The 26,280-nt window shown below is 43.8% G+C and overlaps 1 protein-coding gene across 1 annotated transcript in view; it reads left to right on the top strand.

Moving 5' to 3' along the window:
- Positions 1–26,280, top strand: part of TENM4 (teneurin transmembrane protein 4) — a 353,678-nt gene that overhangs the window by 301,716 nt on the left and 25,682 nt on the right. Inside the window, 5 exon segments of the mRNA XM_055703071.1 lie at positions 2,729–2,883; positions 6,720–6,941; positions 6,943–7,598; positions 18,703–18,875; positions 22,746–22,981. Coding sequence (XP_055559046.1) covers positions 2,729–2,883; positions 6,720–6,941; positions 6,943–7,598; positions 18,703–18,875; positions 22,746–22,981 — 1,442 coding nt within the window.

Below are 26,280 nucleotides of genomic sequence, written 5' to 3'. Positions count from 1 at the left end.
AAGAGCTCAATTGTGTTCTTGGTTGTCAAGCTAATACCAGCAAACATTAAAGAACTTGCCATTCAGCAGGCAAAATAATTAGAGGAGCAGTAACCTTCAACAGCAGATGCCAGTGACAGGTGACATGTGCCAGCATCCTGGACGACTCATTGAACAGGGCACCAACTGGGGCACAAGGCTGACAGGTCTCATGGCAGGTGAAGGCAACTTCCAGAAAGTCGTGGATGCCAGTGAGATATTGATGTTTATACTGCCAGATCCCTCTGCAAGCTTTCGACAAAGTGCTAAGATACAACTGATGTGTTTATAACGTGTAGCAAGAATAAATAGCCACTAGTGCTGTGGCTTCTGCCGTAGCATTCAGATGTGCAACAGGTACCTTCTGCTCCTCTTCAAGGTTCTTGTTGCACGGACCTGCCAAAGATCAGCCGTGTCCCGGCATGAATTGGTATTGGATGTAAGACTAGAAGCAATTTTGGGGGTCATTTAGTCCTGTCATCCATTATCTTCAGCAATCCTGCCATACAATGTCCTCCAAAATTAATGAACTTCATCTTAAAAGCTGCAAGTAATTTTTTTCCCCTCACTACCCAAGAGGGTATTCTGAAACTTCACTGTTCTAATGGTCAGTTATCCAATCCAGATCAAAATAATGCCCTTCGGAGAGGGAGACGCTGTGAGGAACTAAGGAAAATGCTGGTTTTACCTCCCAGCAAAACCCCACAGCTCCCATTCAACTCAGTGATCTGAATCATCAGTTCCCTGACTCCTAATTGACTTTGAATCAACAGGTTGCAACCATGTCTGAATCCCTTCTTTCACCTCAGCTCAATGGAGAAGTTTGTTCTTTCTCTCAAACAATGACTCAGTCCTGAGGTTTTCCTGCCATTACTTCCAGGCTAGATTATCTTCTGTGAATTTCAGTATGACCAAATATGAAATGTTTTTCCACGTATCACCCACCTCCATGGCTCCATGGCTTCCAGCCCATGCGATAGTTACAGTGCTGGATGAAGGCCATGATTTTAATTGCCAAAGCAATGAGAGGATTAGGCTCTGCTACATGAAAATCTAAAATTTTTGATCTGTGAACTGCTGCTGCGTCTGTACTTCACAGCATAGCTCACAGTGGATAGAGACTGAGGGTAAATGTTTCGAACAAAGGGATCTGGCTGTAAAACAGCATTTTGGAGAAACACAAGATCAGATCGCTCCTCAGAAACATTCTCAAAGCTTTCTATCTGAAACAGATTTTCCATCATTTCTTTCACCATGATGACAGCCAGAAAAACATTATAGTGAGGATTCATCTCACTAGTTTAATCTGTCTCCAGTGTAAATGTTTCCTTTGGAGATATTTTCTCTATAGTCGATGGGGAGGAAAAGGTGTTTCTGATGGGATCCATATAATCTCTTATGGATATCTGCTTTAGGGTGATATGAATTGCACCCTAGAAGTAGATATTTCCCTCTTCCGATTGGAAAAGCTCCAGATACTTGCTTGGATGCAGCATGCAGATGTCTGCTTTTGCCAAGTGATTGCTACCCTGCTAGTGGAAGAAACCAAACAGGAAGATCCTAATTTTCATATATTCCAAGGAGAATTTTCACTTGCATAGAAAAGGGTGTTACCAGCTTCTACAGTCTTTTACTATTCCTTTACATTCTTTTAGTGTCTTTAAGACACTCAAGTATTATGCTGAGCAGCATTCTGCCACCATAGGGTAGATGAGATGGATGACTCTATTAGTATCTGCAGAGTTATTTTTAATTTATACTAACATAAAAGAGAGGTGAATGGGGCCCTTAACTTCTTATTCCTGCCTTAGTCATGGACCTTCTCTGCGACCTTGGGAAAATTGCTTTATGTGTTATTTTCCCGATATGTAAAATTAGGATAATCCTGCTCAAAGACTGATATGAGGTCTAATTAGTAAGTGTAAAGCACTATGAAATCCTCTGATGGCAGATGCAGAGCATAGCTAGCCTGGGATAAAGAAGGTTAAAGGAACTTGTGCTAAAATCACAAATACTTGAGAAATTATACTTAGGGGGAAGTAAACTGGCACATATCTGCAGGTGAGGAAATGAGAATCAGCAGTCTCTAACTGTGGTCGGCCGACCTCAAATCCACTGCCCAGACCATGTCTACAAAGGAGGTTTGGACAATGACATGAATCACCTAGCAGAGTCCAGAATCAGGGGAAATATTACAGAATACTAGGGTTATCCTAGGAAAAAACCTTCCATATTTATCCATCTGGAATCTGATTGACCTGATGGATCTTTCACAGCCTTTTTCATTGCCATTTCTGAAAGATTCACCAGTGTCAGGTTTTCATGTTCATGGTTCAGTATTCATACCACGAGCAATTACGCCATGTCTCTGAACAGGCAGGGCAAGCAGTTACTAGAAAACATTTTCCTTTCAGCAGGTCATTCAAACGCCATGCCCTTTCCCAGAAGTGAGCAGGGATTTCTAAATTGTATCCTGTGCCAGCTGGAAGTGCCTTCTGTGGAGTGGTGCCAATTCAAAGCTCCTGACAACCAGGATTCCCGCGTGCCCAGCTCTCATCTCATCCCTTTTGAATGCCATAACATATATTCCTCCCAACCAAACCAGCAGTCTTACTGTTTCACGAGTGTCAAACCAGACACTGTCTTCAGTTCATCTCGTAATTGTCAGGTTGACATTACTTTCTGACTGTCTTGCTTTTTCCCTCCCCAGGCATCACCGTGGACAAGTTTGGGCTGATTTACTTTGTGGATGGCACTATGATCAGGCGGATTGATCAGAATGGAATCATCTCAACTGTGTTGGGTTCCAATGACTTGACGTCTGCTCGGCCTCTCAGCTGTGACTCTGTCATGGACATTTCTCAGGTAAGACAGTGTTTCGGTTGGGTTTCTACAAACAGAATCCTATGCCTTCACCCTATCTGCATGTCTGTGTGCCTCCCCAGGTCTAACAAAGTGGTAGAGGCTCAAGGAAAATTACATCTCTACATATTTTGTGGTGTGAAAATGACTGGGTCAAAAAGAAAGTTCCTGTAAAAACTGAAGGAAAGACCTAACTGACCTAACTCAGAGAACTCTGCAAAGAGAGATTTTAAAGATGTCCCACCCACAAAAGAGACTTCTTTCAGAGCTCCTGATCAATTGGGAGACACAGATTCCTGGGAAGGCAGGTTTCACTACTCTCATTTCTCAAGAAACTAGTTGCTTTAATCTAAAGAGACCGGGCAGCAGCACTCATTTTAGCAGGTCTTTGTGCCGTGCTCTGTTGTAACAACTTAGCTACACCATGGGTTTTTTTCTTTGCTTCCCCCCATCCTAATTTGGCCCAGCACAATTTTAGACCTAAAGCAAATTAACATCTAGGAAATACTGATTGGAGGCTGTGGTGCCAAAATTAGCAACAGCAGGAAAACAAGAATCTTGAATTGCATCAGATTGCAAACTCGTTGTAGCCACCATCATGCTGGGCTTTTAAGTCCTGCTGCTTCCTGTTGCTTAAAGGTGGAGAGAAGGAAAAAAAGCAAAGAAAGAGAGAGAGAAAAAGAAATCTCAGTTTGATGATTGCTTTACTTCTGGATGGCACAGAAGAGAAACCCATTACAGCCCAGCACTCAGTTTTGTGGGGCACTGGCCAACCTGTCAAATTACGCCAGGTTAAAGATAGTGTCCTTTGAAACCTTTGTGCCACTTCTTGTTTGCCTGGCTACAGGAATGTTCCCCTCTCCTATGAAAATATAGATCATAGCTGGAGGGCTAAGTACTGTTATTCAGCCACAATAGGTGTCAATGGGGTTTCTGTTTTGTAACTACCTAGATAATTTCCTTGCTCCCATATGGAATCCGTTCCTCTTGGTTTTCCCTCTAATTTGAAAAGATTATTCTTGCTACTTTGCAGCTGGTTCCCACTGTCCACAATTTATGAACAAGCTGAAATTATGAGTTTAAAAGCTCTCGTGCCTTCTATAGAAGCAAATTTTGTTGGGTAAGGGCCATCTTGTAGCATGCTTCTCATCTTACAGGCATAGTTTTTTCTTTATCTGAATTTCAGGGGCAGTTACCACAAGAGCACTGTAGATTCCAGTTCTAAGAATTATTTTCTGTCAGGTTATGTGGCTTATCTGTATACCAGTGTCATCTTTAAACACTTCAGAGATGAGCTAAAATGTATCAGCTGAAGACTCTTCCTTTCCCTTTATAAAATGACAGGAGCCATTTTTAGATCAGCTTGTACTGTGATGGGCAAATTGACCACTCCTATTCTGGACAAGCTCACTGAAGACCAGTTTAATTAAAAAATAATGACAACAACCCAAAGCAGGAAAAAAAGGAAAAAAAAAAAAAAAGGAAAAAAAACCCAACACCAAAAACCCCAACCATCCAACCAAAAAAAAAAATAAACCAAAGCTTGGGAAGTAGTTTTTCATTTTTTACAGTGGCTGGAAGGGTCTTTTCTGTCAGGTCCCCGAGGCTCCCTGGGACATGAGGACATGAAATATTTAGCTGCCAAAGTTGACAAGGAATGGTTTTTAAGAAATTGAAAATTCCCTTGTCAGTTCAGAATAAACTCTGCTCTTGATGCTAACTCAAGGCTGTGGAGCTTAAAGACCACTGAAAGGGATGGAGGTATGCATTATTAAAGAGAAAACCACAGGCTATAATTTTTCACTACAGTAAGGGTTAAAATAGGCCAGGAGCTGAGAAAAGGAAGATTTTGCAAACAGAGAACCAGAGTAGACAGATCTCAGTGTAGTGCTTAGCCCTGAAAATAAGCTTCACAGGCCCAGCCATTAGAAGGCACAATGAATTAAATACCTTGCATCTGATGCTTTAAAAAAAAAAATAATGCAAAAGTTGAAAAGGGATCTAACATGAATAGAAGCATCACAAGTAAAGCATGGCTGTGGCAGAGATGTTCAACAACGGGCTTTAAAAATAGGAATCTCCTGTCTTCCTCTAAATCTTACCTGGTTTCTTCTTGTTCTTGGTTTTAAGTAAAATCACAATGAGAGATGGTTTGCTGGACTTCAACCTGCTGGCATCTTCTCCTTTGCTCCTTCTCCTTCCCATAAGGTTGCCACCTTTTAGATGCCAAAAAAAAAAACCCAAACAAAAAAACCCAAACTTGTTCACCTCAGGTAAATAAGCAGCAACTGAGATGGATGGTGAGAGAGAAAGATGTGAAACAAAGAAACAGGGAGATCCTGGAACTGCAGAGCCTTGAGTGTGCCCAGATCCCAGACCTCTCCATCACAGCACATCATGCTGTTGGCTACAGAGGAGAAAACACATGGGTGCAGGGAGAATGGCAGAAAGTGACCAGCTTCTCAGTTAACTGTGAGATATCAAGTCCATCTGCTCTAACTTAAGAGTTGCTTGGCTGACTGAAAGGGAATTATACAACCAGAATAGCTATTCTTGCTAACTAGCTGAAAATCTATTTAAAAGCCTGGCTGCAGGCGACCAAGAGCATTCTTCACAGCTGTTCATTTCCAGTCACCCTTCACACCTCTACTATGTGGAAGATGCACCATTAGGAAAACATTTAAGCATTGTTTGTTTCCCATCAGCACAACACTGATTTTTTTTTAATGTATATAAACCTGAAGTAAAACAAATTAATGACAATTTTACAATCTTACTGTTCTGTATTTTAATTTTTTAAAAAAATATTTTTAAAAAATAATTTTAAAAATATATAAAAAAAATACCCTTAATTCTGTTACACATGTCTTAGATTTGGCAACTAGAAGAGTAGACTCACCTGAAAAGACAGTGTATTACAGAAGCAGAGCTAGAAATAAAAAAACCCTAGTGCTCACTCACTTGTGGTGTTACCAGTCACTTTCTCAGTTTGTTTGTGTATATGGTTTATCAATGTTGAACTATGATGTGTCACTGTTAATTGAACCCATTCTTCCATTATGAGAGAAAAAAAATATGTGAAAACCACTGTGAAGACACAGGTATTTTATACCAGAGATTGAAATTGCCTGAATTTCTTGGGAATTGCTATTTTGCATTTTTGCAGCATCAAGCAGAAAATCAATAGTTATAACTTAGACATACACACATGCTGACACAGTTGCCAGTTTTGTGTCTATCCCTCCTTGTCATTTACCCAGAGGAGCTCGGCCACTTGTCTGGAAAATCCTTTAGCAAAAGGATCATTTTTTTGTTTGACTGATTTCACAGCACTTCACACAACAAAATTCCCAGTCCCGGGTCTCTGCTTTCAGGTGTGGGTCCATCAGTCAACAAGCATAAGATTGTTTGGGGAGGGGAAATCCCCCTTTGGGGATCTTTGGATTTTCTTGTTTACTTCTGCATTCCTGGGCACTGATGCCCCTTCCCACAGCCGCTGACCCCTCACACCAAGGTAGAAAAGCAGAGGGAAGCCACGGTGCAGATCAAGAGCTGAGGAGGGTCTGCCTTTCTCCATCACCCTGCTCCCACCGCTGGTGCAATGCAGAGTCTGGGTATCCACGTGTCTGCTTCATGTAACCAGGTGCTAAGCCCCCTCACTCACACAAGGGCTTTGTCCTCTATGGCCACCATATTGAGTGGTAATAATTAATTGTTTTTCTTTTACGTTTTCTCCTTTTAATCCATGTGGAAACATCTTCATTGTGACTGATCTGTAGCAATCACACAGTGAAAAAGGCCTCACTGTAATAATTTCCTTGTGTTGTTTTACCATTAAGGTTCGTCTGGAATGGCCCACGGATCTGGCAGTCAATCCGATGGATAATTCTCTCTACGTCCTCGACAATAATGTTGTGTTACAGATCTCTGAGAACCACCAAGTGCGAATTGTGGCCGGGAGACCCATGCACTGCCAGGTGCCAGGCATGGATCACTTTCTCCTTAGCAAGGTGGCAATCCACGCTACACTGGAGTCTGCTACCGCACTGGCCGTCTCGCATAACGGGGGTCCTGTATATTGCTGAGACCGATGAGAAGAAGATCAACCGCATCAGGCAGGTCACCACCAATGGAGAGATTTCTCTTGTTGCCGGTGCACCAAGCAGCTGTGACTGCAAGAACGATGCTAACTGTGACTGCTTCTCGGGGGATGACGGCTATGCCAAGGATGCCAAACTCAATGCGCCATCCTCCCTTGCGGTGTGTGCAGATGGGGAGCTGTATGTAGCTGATCTTGGAAATATCCGAATCCGCTTTATTCGGAAAAACAAACCGTTCCTCAACACACAAAATCTATATGAGTTATCCTCACCCATAGACCAGGAGCTCTACTTGTTTGACACCAGTGGCAAGCATCTTTATACTCAGAGCCTTACCACTGGAGATTATCTCTACAATTTTACTTATTCCGGAGATGGAGATATAACCCTGATCACCGACAATAACGGCAACTTAGTCAATATCCGAAGAGATTCCACAGGGATGCCCCTCTGGCTGGTGGTGCCTGATGGCCAAGTCTACTGGGTGACAATCGGTACCAACAGCGCACTCAAGAGCGTTACAACACAGGGGCATGAAGTGGCCATGATGACGTACCATGGCAACTCTGGTCTCCTCGCCACTAAAAGCAATGAAAATGGTTGGACAACATTTTATGAGTAAGTATATTACAACTATCATGCTGCTGACTTCATTCTCTGTTCTCTGAACCATGCAAGGCTGATAGAATTTAATTCCCTGGACAGAATTATTGTCCAAATAAAATGGCCAGAACAGAGAATATCAGATCTCACGCAAACACTAAACACTGTAAGTGCATTAGAGTTTGAGTAAGCTTCCTCTACCAAGTCAAGTCAGAGCTTCTGCTGAGTTTTTCTAAACCAGCTAAGTAGTTTGGACACCTGGTTCTCCTTAATATAGTTAGGACTAGGGATTTAGGTTGCATGTCAGGGAATTTTTCTTGGCTTTGAAAGCCCTGGAAGTGCGAAAGTTCCATCAGATTCTCTTTTTCACAGCTTTTCACCTCCTTCCTATGGTGCAAGGTCTTTTTTGAGCTTGTTTGAAATGGCTGATGTGGAATGACAACTGCCAATGACTAATGACAGCTTGCTCAGAAAATGATTCTGTAATTAATAGACTGCTTGGTTTCTACTGTTGTAATTGGCCTCACTAAGCTTCAAAAATAGTCTCAGAACTGTTCAAGACCATCCCTGTCCCAAAGAGATTTTTGAGCACAGAGAAAACAGGATGCGTTGAAAAACCCAAAGCTGGCAATGACTTGAAGGTTTGTGCTTCTTTTTTGTATTACTATTAACAATTCCCTGCTTATAAATAACACGAAGACAACACATTTCTGATATCAAATAGGAGAAAGAGTACTGAATGAAGGGCATCTAGAAGGATGGTCTGCAAATTCATCCTGCTGTTGAGAACCCTTTCCCCTCCCTCTTTCTTAGTTTAATTTTTATTTTCAAATCTAGCCATTTTGAAACGCTCCTTTTAGTGCATAATTTCCCTTATGATATGAATGGTTAGATGGAAGTGTTCAGCTACCACAATAATAGACCCATTGTAAGAGTCCAGTTTGGCTAGAACAGACAGTTCCCCAGATTACAAAGAAAAAAACTAAAAGAAAAAGAGACTGATGGAAGGCAAGCTGGCTAAACCCACATATCCGTGTGTTAGACACGCAGTTGCTTTGGTTCTCTCTTTAAAATGTTCCAGGCTTAGTTGCAAATGTCTTTGCTTAATACTCACTATTACTGCTCCTGCCGCAAAAAGAACTGATGGAAACTTGTTGAAGACTCTTTTGAAAGGTTATTTGCATTCCATCAATGTTCTGCTTGCAATTACTATAGCAATATTCCTCAGTGAATCAAAGTTAATACCCTTCCATCTCTTGCATTAAATTTGCTTGAGGGAGGCTTTAGGGAGGAAAGATAGGGTGTTTTTCTCTATAGGAGTGGAAGCCTGCTATATTGTCAGAACCACTGTGCTAAATCAAGGAGGTATTTCCTTTTTGCAAGGAACCCAATAGTTCCTGTGCTTGAAAACAGATGTAGCTGCGGACAGTGAAGCAAACTAAACATTACAGCTAATAACGGTCAGATTTATACTTCAAACATAATCTTTTATTTAAAAGTGTGACTGAAAACATAAAGGAGATAAAATGAGACAGAAGCTAAAATCCTACTTAGTCCGTGGATATATTTATAACAGTGATCCATTATTTCTTGCTATCCAACAAAATAGAACATTTGTGCAAGTCATCATTCTGGTCCTTTTATGCACTTTAGAAGACTTGTAAGAAAGCTTTTTAGAGCTAAATGGTAGACAGTATTCTCCAGTGGTTGGACTATGGAAATCTTGACTAGAACAAGTCAGCACTATATGATAGCATAGCATCACTGAAAATAGCATTGGGAATGTGTCTTCAGAGATACCTCATTCCAACCTGTTATCAGTTATCTCTATTTAACTGTTCCTGACAGGTTCTGATGCAACTTTATAGAACTGCAGGGTAAAAGTCTACCTCTGAATTAGTTGCCCCAGCCTCCCTTTATGGGCAAGGGAGAGAAACAGGCATTTTCAGAGTGAGTTTCTTATGTGTCTTATGCGTCATATATGATGTCAGGTATCTGATGACATAAGCTGTATTCTGAAAGTTTCTCCCTGCAAGAGGTAGTCCAGAATGGTTAGCTCAGACACAGGTGTTTACATTGCAGATGTCTACCATTTGGTCAGATGGTTCCTATCAAAGTCATCCCAGTTATTCATAGATATTTCTAGTGATAACAATGCATTTACCTATCTTATTGTTATTATTAGAAAGCTTTTTTATATGCTCAGTCTAAGAGAGAGAATGTCACTCTTCACTGCAGACTGTCACTCTTCATCCTAGCCTGTCCTGGCCCGTCCTATCCTATCTGATCCTATCCTAACCTGTCCACTAGGGACCTGGAAAGCAGATCAGTCTGCTCATCTTTTCAGCTGTGAAAGGTACATATCAAATGTTCAAGAACATGCTCTGTGATAGCTCTCAAAAAGCAGTCAGCAGCAGGGAATCATCCAGCAGGGTTGTTTTGAATGCATGGGCAGGGATTGATTCTACCCAGGTTTTGCATGCATAATCTGGGCAAACAAAATAAAATCAGACTGATAAAATGAGAAGATTTGTAAATAAAGCTGAGATGCTTAGATTCCTTAATAAAGTAGGTTTCATTTAAACAAAATACATTCTTCACACAATCTAATGGCAGGGTACATAAGTAACGGGCCACAAAAGAACTGGACTGACTATTGAGTCTCAGAGGCTGTAGTGACCAAAGCAGCAGGTCATTCAGTGTGATCCTCAGCATAATTCCATGGCAAATCTGTCTAACATTGCCTGGATGGACAAGCGAAATTAATACATATATTCATCCCACTCTACTTGTAGTGGGTAGTGGGAAGCTGATTTTATCCCTGTACAGCATTGATGAGACTAATAGTCAGTTCTGATGTTTGCAGCTTATGAAGGACAGTGAAAATTGAAGGTTGTGCAGAAAAGCACAACAAAAATACATTTGTGGGGAGAAAGTGCTTTTGTGCTGGAGAACTAAGAAGGCTTGATCTATCTATTTAAACTTGAAGAAGGCTGGGAAGTGTCTAGATCACAGCACATCAGCACAAAGCTATCACCTATAGAGAGAGACTCTTAATCTAGCAGCGAAAGGCTTGAGAAGGGTAAGGGCCTGGAAAGCAAAGCATTTCAGTTGACAGGAAGGCGTGATTTTTTAAGGCTGAGATTACCTAACCAGTAGAGCAACCAACCATGAGAAGCAGTATACTTCCCATTTCTTGGTATCTTAGATCATGACTCTCAATGCCTTAAGATACATTCTCACCAGACAGATTTGCATAAGTCAAACACAAACTGCAGGGAGGAGTGCAGGAATGGCAGGATTAAATCTAAGTTCCTTGATATCCAAGAAGCCAAAGAAGATGGTGTAAACCAAATCAACATTCAATACCTTCAAGTTATTGGTTTCTATATCAGAACATCAGGAAATTTACATTGAGGAGTTCAAGTGATTTAGAGAAATCCTGTGATCATGAGCAGCCACAAGGTGCTCTGAGTAGTTTTCTGTCCTGGCTGAGGGGGAAGGTGAAGCTCATATTTCTGTTTTGCTCAGGGCCAAGGAAATAAAGACATCAAATCTGGCTCTGAGAAAAAGCTGCGTGCTCCTCACAGCATGTAATAGTTGTTTATAGGCCAGGGCAAGCTGGACATCACTGTTTAAAAAGTTAAGAGTCAACATAAATTCAGCTGGCACAACTATACACTGCACCAGTGGCCCCACGAAGAACATCCTCATCAGATTTACCTTTAACTGTCTGCAGAGGGCCATAAAGCAGACATCCAACATGAAAGAGCAATGGTGTTACAAGAGTGGCAACACTACGTGTTTACATATCCAGCATCTCTGGTTCTCCTTCAGTTGTTACTCTTACCAGGGCATTTCTCAGCCTTTATCATAAGGCTGCCAAGAGCTGTGACGTACGGGCATGTTGATGTGGCTCTGGAGAGGAGAGGAGGAGGTAGGATACGTTGATGCAGTGCTGGAGGTCAATTTCCAGGGCATGCCAGGGAATCGGGGTCCTCCAAGGGTTCAGGCTGGGCTGGCACATTGTCCCTTCATTTCTGTAGGGGAAGGAGACCAGTGCTGTCTTCAGGCAGCAACAGACGTGCACAGCTCTCACAGCTCTTCCTTTCACACATCCTACACCAAAGCTGCCGTAACAATCCTACTTTATTGAGTGTAGTGTTGAGAAAGGTTCAGTATATAACGTGCAGTTTCCCTTTCCTTTGAGAGTAAAACTTAGCTCTCTGCAGTAATTAGCCTGTCCCCAAAGGCCTATCTAGGACTTCTTTGAGGGTTTTAGCATTATATAGACCTTCTCTGCCTCTGCAGAGGGCTTGACATTCGTTGTCAATTAATGCAATGCAGCTCAGCTTGTCCAGTAACTGGATTAAAGACTTGCCTTCCCATTGAACCTGTGACAGTGATAATCAGCAGCAAAGGAAGCTGATCTGGAAGCTCTGCCCGCAGAACGGCTTCTTGTTCAACTCCTCAAGTCAAAGACAAAGGATGCTGTCTGACTACTTGCTTCTTTGTTGTTGCTGCTTTTTCACTTGACCTGAAAAAATTGCTACCAACCTTTACAAAGTTTCTTAGAAGTTGCTGTTTGTCTACTTCTGAATCCAGAAAATCTTACTAATGTATTTGTTCAAATCAAGAATATGGCAATTATCTTGATTAGCTCATTGAGATGGTATCACTGTACATTAATTCAATTTCCCTCTGAGCCAAAGTCAAATCTTCTATGCATTATTTAGCCCAGACGAGGCTCTTTGGCTTAGGTCCTTTGTGTGCCCAATTAGTTTCAAAGGTTACCTCCTCCCATACAGAATGAAATACTTACACATCCCTGCAGCCAAGCCCAGAAATTTGAAACGTTTTCATGGACTGCCCAAGAAGTGGCTCACAGCTGCCTGCAGGGCAAAGGGTCTCATGGAGCCAGGTCTTCAGATGGGCAGTAAGGGGAGCTGTGACCTGTAACGTCGGGTGATATTTTACAGAGAACCACTCTGCCAAACTTCACACACTGTAATGGGTGGGAGGTAGGAGCCAGCTGCACTGAGCATGCAGGAGGACCTTGGATGGCTTCCCAGTGACACCCTAGACTCAGCAGAGGTCCCACCCCAGCAGCAGCACTATTTGGTGCCCCAACCAATGCCCTTGTCTGGGTGACTGGGGTGCCAGAACTTGGCATCGTGGCCAGCATCTGCCCCAAGGTGAGATGCAGACCCAGAGTGCCTTGCAGTTGGTGTAAAGGCTTTGAAATTTTTTCTCTCACAGCCAAAACCAGAAATAAATAATGCTTATTACCTTCGGAGGTGCAGCCACCTCCTGATTCAGAGAAAAGCTAGCTTACAGCATTAATAACATCCCTTTATCACCTGATGATATCTCGGGTCATACACTGAGTTTTATGGGATTTGGTGGCATCCATGGTTCAAAGTAGTTCAAGTGAGGGTCTCTTTCTGCTCCTGCAGCAGACTGGTGTATGAGAACCACCTTTGGCTTTTGCCCTCCCTCCTCTTCTGGCAAGATTTCTTTGCTCCACAATTTCTTCATGATAAAATAATTAGATTCTCAACATTATTCCTTTGAAGTTCTAGCAAAACTGCATTTAAGTGGCACGATAAAATAGTACTTCACTACTCTCAGTACATTGTGAGATCATGTTTTGAGCCATTTGCCTGGTTTGAAATGAATGCCTGGTGTCAGAGTCTAGTTGAGAACCAAGGGAATTATGAGTATCATAAAAGCCAGAGAGAGATATCTTCCTCTTCTCATTTGGGCAGTCAGAAAATTCTGCAGACAGTGGCTGCAGCATGGCCTTGTGTCATTAGGGAGAGGACTTGCCTTCATACATATTTGAGTAGTATTGGTTTGTCTGTTATAGATTTATTTTTAATGTTGTGTTTAATGTTGTTTGAAAAATTGTGAAGAAGCGAGCTTGTTCAGAGGCGGCGGGTGCATGTCTGTATAATCGCACACAAAATATAGTATGCAAAGTACATTAGGACACTTTGGCACTAAATGCAATATTATTATAGTGAATTCTTTCCGATCTATTTGACTTGGATTTTTAAAAGGCTGATGAAATGTGAAAAAGCTAAAATGAGGAAACCCAGAGACTCAGGCAAGGAATTGATTTCTGAATAGACAGTACTTAGGATGCTCTCTTTAATTCCCAAGGCCCAGGTCTCTACACAATGGTAATGTGATAAATGAAAGCGCTGAATGTTTACAAGCTCACAATTAGGCCTCATAAGCACCAAATACCATTTTAATTCTGTGCATTGAACCTTAGCTAAATACGTTTCCAATTGGGAATGGATGGCAACAGCTTCCTTTGCTGGCCTGGTAATTGTCGCTGTAATTGTGAGTGCTGAGCCTTTGCAGCAGGTTTGAATGGGAGGCAGCAGCTGCGTGAGCAGGTGATGAATTCATTGCTCGGAGTGGCCACCGCGTGCGCTCCTGCATTTCAGTATTTTCTTAATTCTGGTGCTTTCAGAGCATTTGGAGAACACAGAAGTCTTAGGCTCTGATGAAAACTGGCCCACACCTAAATCCCAACACTGTGGAAACAGGCCTAGGCGGCTTAGCTGCAAAATGAGGTGACTAGGAGAGATTTATCTTACTGCAAATACCAGAGCGCACCTGCAGCTACATAAGAGCCAGTCGCTTGGCCTTCCTCTCCAAGCTGAGGATGTGCCCTATAAGTGCCTTTATAGGGCTGAAAGCAGAGGTAGAAGGACCCAACTCATTTAACTCGTTAAGCACATTATCTGTTTGGGATCTGCAGTGTGACAGATGATAGCAGGTATGTGCTGTGTGATCTAAATCAAGGGAAACGCGGAAAGTGCTCTGGTCCTGAGCAAAACAGAAGCAAAAACTGCTTGCCAAGAGGAAAAGGTGGGGGGTGGTGGTGGTGGTGGTGTCCATGCTCACTGGCTTCCCACACTTCTTTTTGCAATGCCACTGCGGTGCTAAAAAGAGTTTTTTCTCTGGACAGGAGCATTTTACACTTCATCTGCCAACCAATTAAAAATAAGAATAAAAATGGGAACAGTCTAATTGTGCTACCTTCTCGCATTTCTCCCTTTGTAAGGCATGACCTCCTTGCATCTGCAAATAGATGAGCTGTCACCCCCAAAGCGAGTGCTTGGAAGGTGCCTGCCTTGCTGCTGGGCCGAGTTGCAGCAGTTCTTGCAAATGCAGAAAGCACAGATGGTCCGGGTTACTTCTGATGGAGGCTAATGGGGTGACTAAGAAGGTGCCAAAAGTCTAATGTACATGTGCAGACATCTTAAACCAATTCCAGCACACTATTCCAGCCTGTTCTGGCCCAAAAGGAGCCTTGCTTCTCAGGATCCAAAGTCCCAAATGGAAGCCCTTGCTCTTGGTGAAGCTCTCCCTGTAGTGTGAGTTTTGTACAGCTGTAAAAATGTATCCGTGTCCATTATGTGTATTGTACTTAGTCATTTTGTCTTAAAAAGAAAAATGTGTGCACACAGGTTTAGGTACCATCGCACTCATTTGTGTTTGTTTGGGGTTTTTCCTGCTATTTTAACCCATTTTGCACAGGCAGAGGTTACTGGCATCTTTCTCCATTTGCATATTTGCAAATATTACAAATTTGCCCAGCAGGGAGCTGGAGGACCATCTGTGAGGGTGCTCTGAGCTTGATGTCCAGGAATAGAGTTTAAAGAGCTGGATGTCTGCTGCCGCTTGGGGCTGTTAAACCAAGTATCCACAGGATTTTGAGGCTTTCTTTGGAGCACATGAGTAGGGCTTGCATGGCGTGTAGGTTCTGTGCTGACTCTCAGCATAGTGCGGAGTGTCATTCAATTAGGATAAAACATATGACTCGCAGGACATTGACTCAGCACTTAAATGAAACAGCAGCCACGTCCATCACATGAACAAGCTCTCTGTCCCCATCCATCCTGACTTTTGCTCTCCTTTCCCTAATCTGCAGACCTCCATCCTTTCACACTCACACCTGTATTACACCAAACTCACCCCCCTTAGACTTCAGCGCAGCACGTCTAGATTTGTCCTGTTGTTTTTAGGAGGTGAATCAAGCTCAATTTCAGGAGCAACTCAATTTTAAAAATGTAAATAGAGCAATAAAAATAAACCCCTTACAGTTGTTAATACCACAAAGTCAGAGTTGCCAAATTCAGATCCAACTTCCTTAAATTCTAGTGCATTTGAGATCTGAGTCTACCCTTATGGTTCAGACTGGTTTATATATAGGACTAATGATGTTGTGGTAGAAAGATTTGGGTGTTACACAACAGCTCTTTAGTGACAACATTTTCTCTGCTAGAAGGTGAGACTAAATCATGTCCTTTGTGTCCTGTCTCAGCAGAGGGGGGTAAAGATATCACCTGTGATGTTTTCAGTTTAAGACTCAGTTTTAAGAGGAGACGTGCAGATGACTGTGCAGAAGGCGCTTTCAAAACGCATACCGCCTCACTGCAAACAGGCCAGCCACAAACAGGGAGCAAAGGATTTGGCTCTGAGAGCACTTTAGTTCTGGCTTTTGCAAGGAGATTCAGTTCAGATCCAAACTGTGTCCTGCTAGCTGCTTGGAAAAGCTTTAATTGGTCTCTGCCAAACTCCTGCAATGCAGTCCTGAATTCATCTTTGGTTTGTTTTTTTTCTTCCTTCTTTTCTGTTTCACAAGTGAACAACTGATCACCAAGATCTGGGAGGGAAAGGGTGAGGCTGCTCTGTGTTCCATGCTTGGATAATCCCATGACTGATAGCCTGACACTGAGGAGGGCCAAATGCTTTCTTCTACCTTCCTACCTCCCCCTATGCCCCGTGGGCAAGAAAAGCCTCACATGATGGTGTCTCCAAACCCAAGGGCTGGAGAGACTTGCAATGAACTCACCCACTTAGTCACTATACAATAAATATTAAACTCTGGGCAAAAATCACCTTTTCAACCAGCCTTTCCTCATGTTGAGTCACTGCCAGCATATTGTCAAAAGCAAAGTACCAGCATTGTGTACAAATCTGAAAAAAAAGAGAATAGAAGAGAAATTATTTTCTTTTTCTGTGTAGTGCAGAGCCAGTCCAATGGCTGCTCCTGGGTCTCTCATGGATTACAGTTCAAGAGCACTTTTTCTTGTCTCTTGTCTCTTGTCTCTTGTCTCTTGTCTCTTGTCTCTTGTCTCTTGTCTCTTGTCTTGTCTTGTCTTCTTTTCTCTTCTCTTCTCTTCTCTTCTCTTCTCTTCTCTTCTCTTCTCTTCTCTTCTCTTCTCTTCTCTTCTCTTCTCTTCTCTTCTCTTCTCTTCTCTTCTCTTCTCTTCTCTTCTCTTCTCTTCTCTTCTTTTTTTTTTTGGTTTGGATTTTTTTGTTGTTAGATGGGGTCTGTTGTCTCTGAGCTCAGCTCAGAGTAATCCTGAAGAGGAAGATCAAGAGTTCCTCAAACATCTGCTCACTCTGAGGCCTGATCAACTGTATCCAGACCCTCTCTAACACATTTCTCTCACCTATTCTTAAAAGTGTTGGGCAATGGGTTTTCCAGCACTCCATCTGTTCCTCTTCTTGGAGCAGCCATGGGCCTGGAAAACGTTCTCCAGCTTCTGGCCTGAATCTTCCTTGTTTACATTCCAGCCGATTACTTTTTGTTACATCCTCAGTAGATGTGACGAACAAATTAATTACGCTTTTCAGAACAACAGTTGTCAGGGTGGCATCTTCCCAATTCCTTGTTTCCCCTCTTCTAAATCAACTTTTCTTTTTTTTTTTTTTTTTGGGGGGGGGGGGGGCGGGAGGTGTGGAGTGTGCCTCTCAGATCATGTTTTCTAAGCTTGTTATCCTTAATGCATCATTTGAATTATTATTCTGAGGAATAGCACCCTTCACTGAACACTGTGCTCCATCAAAGGCTTACCAAGTCCTCTCTGCTCACCCATCATTCACTTTGCATCCCCAAGTGATACATTTTCTTGATATGATCTTCTTATATATCATATAAATCATTCTTAAATGATATGTGGGCAGGACTTGAAAGTCAGACATTTACCACTGATTACTTTTCCTGGAATTTTTCTGCTGTTTCTCCCTAATTATTTAAATATCCCTTCCCTGAAGGTCCATCTCATCAGAAGGTCCAACAGCTCTCCAGACATAAGCCAGTAGACCTTCCTGCTGCTTTCCATTTCAGTCCGCAGTAGCCTCGCTGCAAAGGTCCCTCACCAGTGGTCTGCTCGTAGCTCAGTCTTGTGACCCAAGAGCACTCTTTTTGCAGTGCCACAAATGAGAGCGTTTCCTATGTCAACTCAGGAGGTCTCTAGGCACACGGGTCTGCTTCTCCTTTTTACTGAAAAATAACCACCCGGCTTGTTAACTGCTGTGGGACCTGCATGTTTGTAGCTTATTTCATCTGGGTCCCGGTACACAGGTGTCCACATCAAAGAAACTTTCCCAGATGGTGCTTATGTTGAGTCCCTCATTGGGAAAGCCAAGGACACAGTAGGGGTGATAACTGGACTACTTTTTTGCACTTTTAAATCAGCCCTTCCAGATGGTCCTGGGAACAGTAAAAGGTAGACACGAGGGTCTCATCTGTGCTCAGGGCTCTACACCGTGCTCACAAAGGACTGTGCTCTACTTGATGTAGCCAATCTGGCAGGTTCTTGCTGCTACCCTAACATTAGCTTTTAAAATAAAATAGAAAAAATAAAAATAAAAAAAAAAAACGTTGCTGAAGAGCTCAGGACACAACCAGACAAAACAGTTGGTGGCCTTCAGAAACAACGAGTTCTGCAAGACAGGATGCACAGGCCAGTCCTTTTCGGTAAGTCACAGCACAGTGGATGGGAAGTAAAGTTACTTTTGTAAACAAGAAGCATAATGCAGGTGATAAGTATAGGAAAAATGTTGTTAAAATACAGCCTAATACTTATTTAGTCATTTTCTGTTCTTTGCTTGATTTTCTTCAGCTAAAACCTGTGATTTGCTTCTCATGAAGCCAAAAAAGTCAAGACAATCTGACAGAGTGACAGTGCGTTTTTCTTTAGGGAAAATCTGGGTGAAGAACTCAAGACTTGGTATCTGCTTTATAGGATGCTTCCTGTATCCCACTTCTCTGTTGATGCTGTTGACTTTACTCCTTCCTCCCTTTCAGGTATGACAGCTTTGGCCGCCTGACCAACGTGACCTTCCCTACTGGCCAAGTGAGCAGCTTCCGCAGCGACACCGACAGCTCTGTGCATGTCCAGGTGGAAACCTCCAGCAAGGATGATGTTACGATAACAACCAATTTGTCAGCATCGGGAGCCTTCTACACCCTGCTCCAAGGTGAGTTGGGCCACTTCCTCTTTCCCAACCAAGCTGCACACAATGGATTATCCATCAGGAAACAGGCACCGCCTTGATAATCCCAGCACCAAAAATCACCTGCCTTCTCAGCGCCCCAGAGCTCCCCACATGCTGGTACAGATGCACGCTCACACCTACTTAGCCACATTCCCTAGCGCCGTGGTTGCTCTGCAGCTGTTTTCTGCTTCATTCTCAGCTGGTCCCCTTGCTGTGCAGTCCTCATGCAGTGCAGTCCTCCATCCTCATTACCATTATTGTTATAACAAAAAGGGTTGCATAAATCTAGCCGCACTTCCAGCTGACCCCCTTTGCTTCATTCTCTTAATGGCTTCCAATTTAACAGTTCCTCTCCTCCTGGAACAGGAGTCCAGCTGGTTGCTGGAGATCCCTCTGATCCTTTGTTCACTGGCTGTTCAAACATTCACAAGGAAGCATCCAGAAAAATGACCATCCCGGTCCCCAAAAGGTCTGTGTTTGAGCTAAAGAGCTGGTGTGGAGAGGCACAAAGGAGAAAGGAGAAGTGGGCCGCCAGGGTGGGACCGGTGGGACCAGTTTGTGGCTGTCAGAAATGAGCACAATTCTGCAGGTGGTGGTAAGGTGGAGATGTGGAAGATTGTTGAGGCAGAGGAAAAGGTGAAAAAGTGGGAAAGAAAAGAGGAATAAATAACAGGGGAGCACTGTGCTGACATACCGGTAGGGGCAGAAGTTGTAGTACACAAACCATGCCAGCCTGGATCTCCAGGTTCCGACATGTGAAGCCTCCTTGGGGTCAGGGTTAGCCATCACTCTTGGTCTCTGGGGCTTGGAGAAAGGGAAAGGACTTTCAGACTCTTTGCTTTGTTCACTCCCCAGCTCTCATTCACTCTTAGTCTGTGCCTCATGGCAATGAGGTGTCAGACATCATTTCCCTGTGAAAGGAACAAAGTTCTCCAAGTGAGACTGACGTGTTCCCAAGTCACATTTGTTCCCGCATCTCTGGGACACACATTTCTCTCCCCCTCCCTATAATAACAGCAAGCTTTCCTGAAAGAATGTGCCTGCTATGCCTGAACACTGCTTCTCCTGCCTCTGGAGGGGGCGGATGAGAGGGTGCCAGGCCCTTCAAGCCATGTTCGCTATTCCTGTAGCGAACACAATGACTTTCTTATTCTTGACTTCAGCCTGCAAAGCAGATCCAACCTACCCCGCCCCATCCCATCCACTCCCATCAAGACATCTGGCAACCGCACAGACATGAGGTTGGCTTCACCTCAAGAGCCTAATTAAGCAATAGAGCCTGCTGTTGGGGGCCCTTTAGTGAGATAATTGTCTGTGATGTGATTTATACACCCAGAGCTGAAGGCACAGTTACATAATGGTGCCACGGTCAATTATCTCATTGTACTGCCCTCCAGCACAGGGGCACTCTTACCGTTAGGACATGCAGTATTACAAACAGCTTAACCATCTTCAGAAGTATAAAATTATTAAACTGTTTGGATCTTAAGAAACTCACTTATCTTAAAATGCAGGTCTGCATAATGTCGCAGCAGAGGTGGCCTGTGACCTGCTGAGGGTGGCTTTCCCACAGGAGTTAGGGACTGTGGATTCCCAAAGGGAGGTAGCTGTTTGCTCGTGGCAGCACTGTAGAAACTGAAACAAGGGCCACTGGAATTGTCCAGGGATGTACTGAGCACGATTGAAATGTAACTTGCCTTCCAAGTGCTTCTCCAGCGGATGGAGCTGGAGCTGTTGTCAAGCTCTGTGAGCGTCTTGCCCACTCCATTGTTCTTCGGGGAAAATGGTTGTTGCAGATTCACTTTGCGTGGGAGGTACTTGTGCATTTCCCTTCTGCACTCACAGACCTAGCCAGCTTTCAGAAATCCTTGGTGAACCTTTCAGGGAACCTGGATCCCACTGTGAACAAGTGAGATCTGAGAAGGCATTTTTGGAAGGTTACAGATTCCTGTAGGATGGATTTAGGAGCCTCTGGAGCTAACAGGCACCTCAGAACCTCGGTGGGATTTTGTCCTCTGGACTAATGACAAAGTGAGCATTTGTTCAAGGCCAAAACAGGGGAGTAGTGCCCTAGAGCCAAAGCAGCGTAAAATACAGCATCCAATGGCCCCTGGATTTTATGTAGCCCTTGAGAAATGCCTTCCAAAGCCAGGGGAGAGTCTTCTCTTGGGAAAATGTTGAAAGTGGAGGATTTACATTCCCCACACTGTACCACACTGCTGGTGACAATCCACCATAACCCCTCTGTGGTGCTTATCTGACACAAAGGGAACACCACATGTCCATTGCGTTTCACGGAGACCTTCAAGCTTTCTGCTGCTTCCCAATGAAGGATGAAGGAGGGAGGAATATATTAGCCATGCAGAGATATTTCACTGGTTTGATTTAAAGCACATCTCCTACCACTTTCTCGCAAGCAACTAAGAACAAAAGTATGACAGCCAGCTGTCTCTCCCCCATCACTACATTTGCAGAATCAAGCATGGAGTGGGTTTGATGCTGCTGGAGTCTATGTCAAAAGGCCATCAACTTAAGTACTCAGTGGTACAGCTAAAACATTCAGATTTACACTGTGGATCACTGCTGCATGTTTATAGTGGCAAAATCCAGTTGCCACAGCAGTTTCACACCATCACTACTGTGTACAGTATGTTGAGTTGTGATCCTGCTGAGATCAGTGTGGCAAGATGCCAGCTGGATACAACAGGAGCAGGATCAGACTCACAATAAAAAAGACCAACTGGTGTCAGGTTTCCTTTCCTAATTATACCAGACTGTGCTCTTTACTGATCTATTTCATCTAGACGAGAGATGATAATTTCACTGTGATCTTGTTTCCTGCTGAGCTATGGCAGAGCAACTAGTGAACAAAACCCAACTTGCCTCAGAACGGAAGAACAATTGACATGAATTTTTAATGGGTGTTTTTATTCACAATTAGGTATTTATGGCAGCCTGGGAGACAGAAATGGTAATATTTTCCAGCTTTTGAGGAGCTTCAGATAAGGCAGTCTTTGTATAATGTGTTTTTAAAGCCATTCTGCACTGAGAAAGTCTCATGCTTTCTTACGCTTTGTGAGCTCCAGTCCACAGAAACACCAGATGGAGATTCAAAGGACGGGCTTTCAGCCTGCCTGATTCCTGAAGGATGTGGAAGAGGTATTATTCTTCTCTACCACTCCTGAACTCTCAAATCCTGGCCTCAGAATCTGCTGATTTTTCAAGTGCTAGTGGAGGCCAGATGTGTGGAGATGTGTGGGAGCTTAGTGCCTCTGCTTTCTCTCCAAACATGAGGACTTTGGTTGCCTCCTGAAAGCTTTCCCAAGTGAAAAGGTTTGGCTGTTATTTGGGGAACTGGTTACCATTAACTCGCTGTGCAATTTCCTGTCACTTGTGAGATGGTGAATAAGCTGACGAAAGTAGGTGGCCCCACTTTTTCATTTATTGTAGCGAAACTGGGATCTTTTAGGATATAAAAGCGTGGAAAGTTTTCAGCTGGACTGTGATTTAAAACAAATATCTCGCCACCCAGTGTTTCAGCCTAGAGAAAGAGGTTTGAACCTGCATCCTTTGCTAGGGTATTATACAGCTTTTCCACTGGTGCCTTTTTTAACCTGTGTAAGACTCTTCTGTAAAAATTTGAGGTGCAGAACCTCATCAGAATGAAAAAGAGATTGTCCATCTTTACTTTCACAGATGAAACTAATGTTTTGCTCACTGAGTGGGACAGGTCAATGACAAAGAGCGTTTGGTTGCAACCATCAGAAATGTTGATGAAGCCTGGGTGAGGGAGCACATGAAAAGCTGGAACTGTATCACTGGATTTGAAAAGATCTCTTTTTCTGTCTTCAGATCAAGTCCGAAACAGCTACTACATTGGCGCTGATGGCTCTCTCAGACTGATGCTTGCTAACGGCATGGAGGTGGCCCTGCAAACTGAGCCGCATCTGCTGGCTGGCACCGTCAACCCCACGGTGGGGAAGAGGAATGTCACCCTGCCCATCGACAATGGCCTCAATCTCGTGGAGTGGAGGCAGAGGAAAGAGCAAGCGAGAGGGCAGGTCACCGTCTTTGGCCGTCGGCTGAGGGTAAGTGAGAAGCGTGAGCAGTTTTGGACTCTACTTCCTATCTCATCAGTCCCCAGCCTCGTGACGGAAAGGGACAGGGCTGATCTGTACTGTCTGCAGTAGGGATGAGTCTGCAGGACGGAGACCTAGCCGTTCATCCTCAGCGACACAACCTTTATGACTTGAATATATCCTTGTGCCTCCTTATGTGCTAACATTCTCTTAGCTGTCACAGGTATATTGCTGATTTGCCTGCAAGTCCTCTGCATCACTGGGAATGCATGACCTCCCATCGGACACCTCAGGTTTAACCATCATGTCAGGCTGTTTAAGCAAGCAAGGGACAGTCATAACTATAAATTTCTGCACCAATTAGTATAGGTATTTTCTGCCTGCGCTGCTGGCAGTGATAAACCTGAGCACCGAAACATTTCTAATCATATGAGGACTGGGAACAGGCTGAGAGAGTTGGGGTTGTTTAGCCTAGAGAGAAGGCAGCTCTAGAGAGACCTTATGGCAGCCTTCCAGTACTTAAAGGGGGACTATGGGAAAGATGGGGAGGGACTCTTTATCAGGAAGTGTACTGATAGGACAAGGGGTAACAGTTTTATTTAGATTTAGATTAGCTATTAAGATTAAATTCTTCCCCGTGAGGGTGGCGAGGCGCTGGCCCAGGCTGCCCAGAGCAGCTGTGGGTGCCCCATCCCTGGCAGGGCTCAAGGCCAGGCTGGACGGGGCTGGGAGCAGCCTGGGCTGGGGGGAGGGGGCCCTGCCCAGGGCAGGGGGCGTGAAACTAGGTGATTTTAAAGTCCCTTCCCACCCAAACCAGTCTGTGATTCTATTATTATTATTCACTGGGCAGCCTCAGAAAAATCTCTAGATTCCTGATACTTCCTAATCTGTTGAACCTGTTGGAGAGCTGGGCTCGCAGGGCATTTCATCGCAATTGCCATCGTTCCCGGAAGTGAAATGTTATAAACAGCTCCGGCCTGAGAGCACTCTCTCCTCCAGGAGCGCACGGTCCTTTCTGTGCTTGAGACTGATGTGTTTTGAAAACATTGCTCTGCGCAATGTACCACAGACTTGTCAGGGCTGTTTCAAGATCTTGCCCAATAAGCCTGTAATTCCTCTGCTAACTGCTGGCAAGGCTGGTAACCTGTGATAGCAAGTCCTACGCAATCACCTTATACCTTGCTAGTCTTGGAGTCATGGGCTGATGAGCGGTTCCTGGGAAGCTGCTCAGCACCTGCCAAATTCAGACCCTCTGAGAAACATGCTTAGTGCTGTGTGATGCCACCACAGCAAAAGAACTGCAGCTATTTATTCACACTTGAGCTTTGCAGTCAATATTAATGCTCGAGTTTCAGAAAATGTGTTTCCCACTCCTTGCTCTTCACCTCTCCCTATTACCTTCTGTGTGACCCCTGCCACCTTGGTGTGATTTCTCTCATCTCTTCTCGCTCACACTTGTCAAGATTTGCTCTTCACCCTTCCCAACCCAGGCTCTGTTCTTTTCCCCTTGCGTCGATAGCCTCATATTTTGTTACCAGGAGAAAAACGGCAAACAGTAGTGAAAGCTGAAGCTGCTCCTTCACTGGGAACTGCTGTATATCTGCAGATGAGTCCACGTCACCCTTCTTGTTTGGTTTGTCTTGGGGTTTTTAATTTATTTTAGTTTAGTTTAATAACCAACGAAATTATCAGGCAGGTCTTTTTTCTGAAAGGAGAGAGCCTTCTGAAATCTGCAGCTGTGACACAGCTATTTGGTGTTCAAAGCAGTATCTACTCATTTAGCCACAGCTCAGCTGCCCGTGTCAGTTTTATCTTCCAAAATTTTCACAGTAGATTCAAATGCAGAATGTGTCTTTGTTTTATATTGTACCGCAGTTGGAAAAACACTTGCAAAATGAGTTTTCAGGCTGGTTACTTGTGTCCCTATAAATCTGCCAGCATTTATTCACATTTGGAGCCTATCAGGGCCCTTCTAGTGAAGCAGGAGAGCATCTTACATGGTTGAAGGACTCAGTTATGGCTCTGTTCAAGGGTTCAAAGTAGCTGAGGATGTACAAGATGTTTTAAGCTGCCTGTCTGTACCTGCATGGCAGCATCTGCACCCCTAAGACGTAAACCTGCAAGGTGCTAATTGCCTCCCTGGGGACTGCACAGATTTTTGCATATTCTGTGTGTCGTGTTCTCCTCTTCCCTCATACCAGTAATTTCTGCTTTCCCTGGTAAGGGAGAAGCTTAGGGAAGTTAAGTTCAACATGGTTTTGTTCACTTTGGGAAATATTATCATTTTCTGCCATATGTGAATAAAACACTACTTTCCCACTCCCCTCACTCCGCTGCTTGCATGAGACAGCAGCAGAGACATGGTGCTCCATGGGGAAAGAGCCCAAAGAAGCTGGCACATCATTCCATGAAGCCTTTGAGGTGAGAACAGGATCTGGCCACTGTAAAAGAGGGAGTTCCTCTGAAACCAGCATCCTTTCTCCTGCCATCGCATGGATCCACATTCTGTGATCGTGGCCCTTCCTCCCATGGCTACAGCATATTCCTGTGGACTGACAACCTGTCGCCATGAGCTCAACCAGCTCCCAGCATGATGAGGCCAGTTTCACAGCTGCCTCCTTGACCCTCCCTAGGAAATAATACAATGCACATGTTCTTTATTGCAGGGATAAGGCACAGGGCAGGGACTTCTGCATGGATGGAGGGAAAAGGGCCAGCCCTTATGCCTTTTTTGCAGTCCCATCAATGGTGACCTGGCTGTGCACTTGGCCAGGCATCTTTAAAGCAGCACATATATGTTAAAGCAGCCCCTTTCCCTTCTCCTGTCCCACATAACCCATGGAAAGTTGTCATGCTCTGATCCACCCACCCAGCGGTGAGATGTCTCCACAATCTAGGTGGCTACAAATTGAACCCATCAGTGGCCAACAGCAACGCAGAATTCATCTGCAGTGAGAGCATTGGGTAAACTCTGCTTGAAGAAACAGAGCTCCTTCATTTTTCCTTTTTTTTTTTTTTTTTTGTTAACAAACTTGAGTTTTTCAATAAAGGAGGTAAAGTAATCTCTGACAGTGGAGCAAAGAGGACAGACAAAAGAGACAGAGCTGCTGGCTCAGCTCTTTTATTTATTTAACCATGGAAACTCCTGTTGTAAGACATTTTGTTTTTCCCAAGACCTTGGCAGCAGGTTAATAGTGGCATCGAGGCCTAGTGTCACAAACACTCCCCAGAACCAATGTGACTGGAGAGGTCTCTTGGGATATGCTACTAAGCATTTCAGTTGTGTTGACTAGTGACAGTCCAGCATC

The sequence above is a fragment of the Falco cherrug genome, chromosome 2, assembly GCF_023634085.1.
Source record: "Falco cherrug isolate bFalChe1 chromosome 2, bFalChe1.pri, whole genome shotgun sequence".
NCBI classification, from domain to species: Eukaryota; Metazoa; Chordata; class Aves; order Falconiformes; family Falconidae; genus Falco; species Falco cherrug.
The sequence above is the reverse complement of the archived record's forward strand: the minus strand, read 5'-3'. Positions and strand labels throughout refer to the sequence as shown.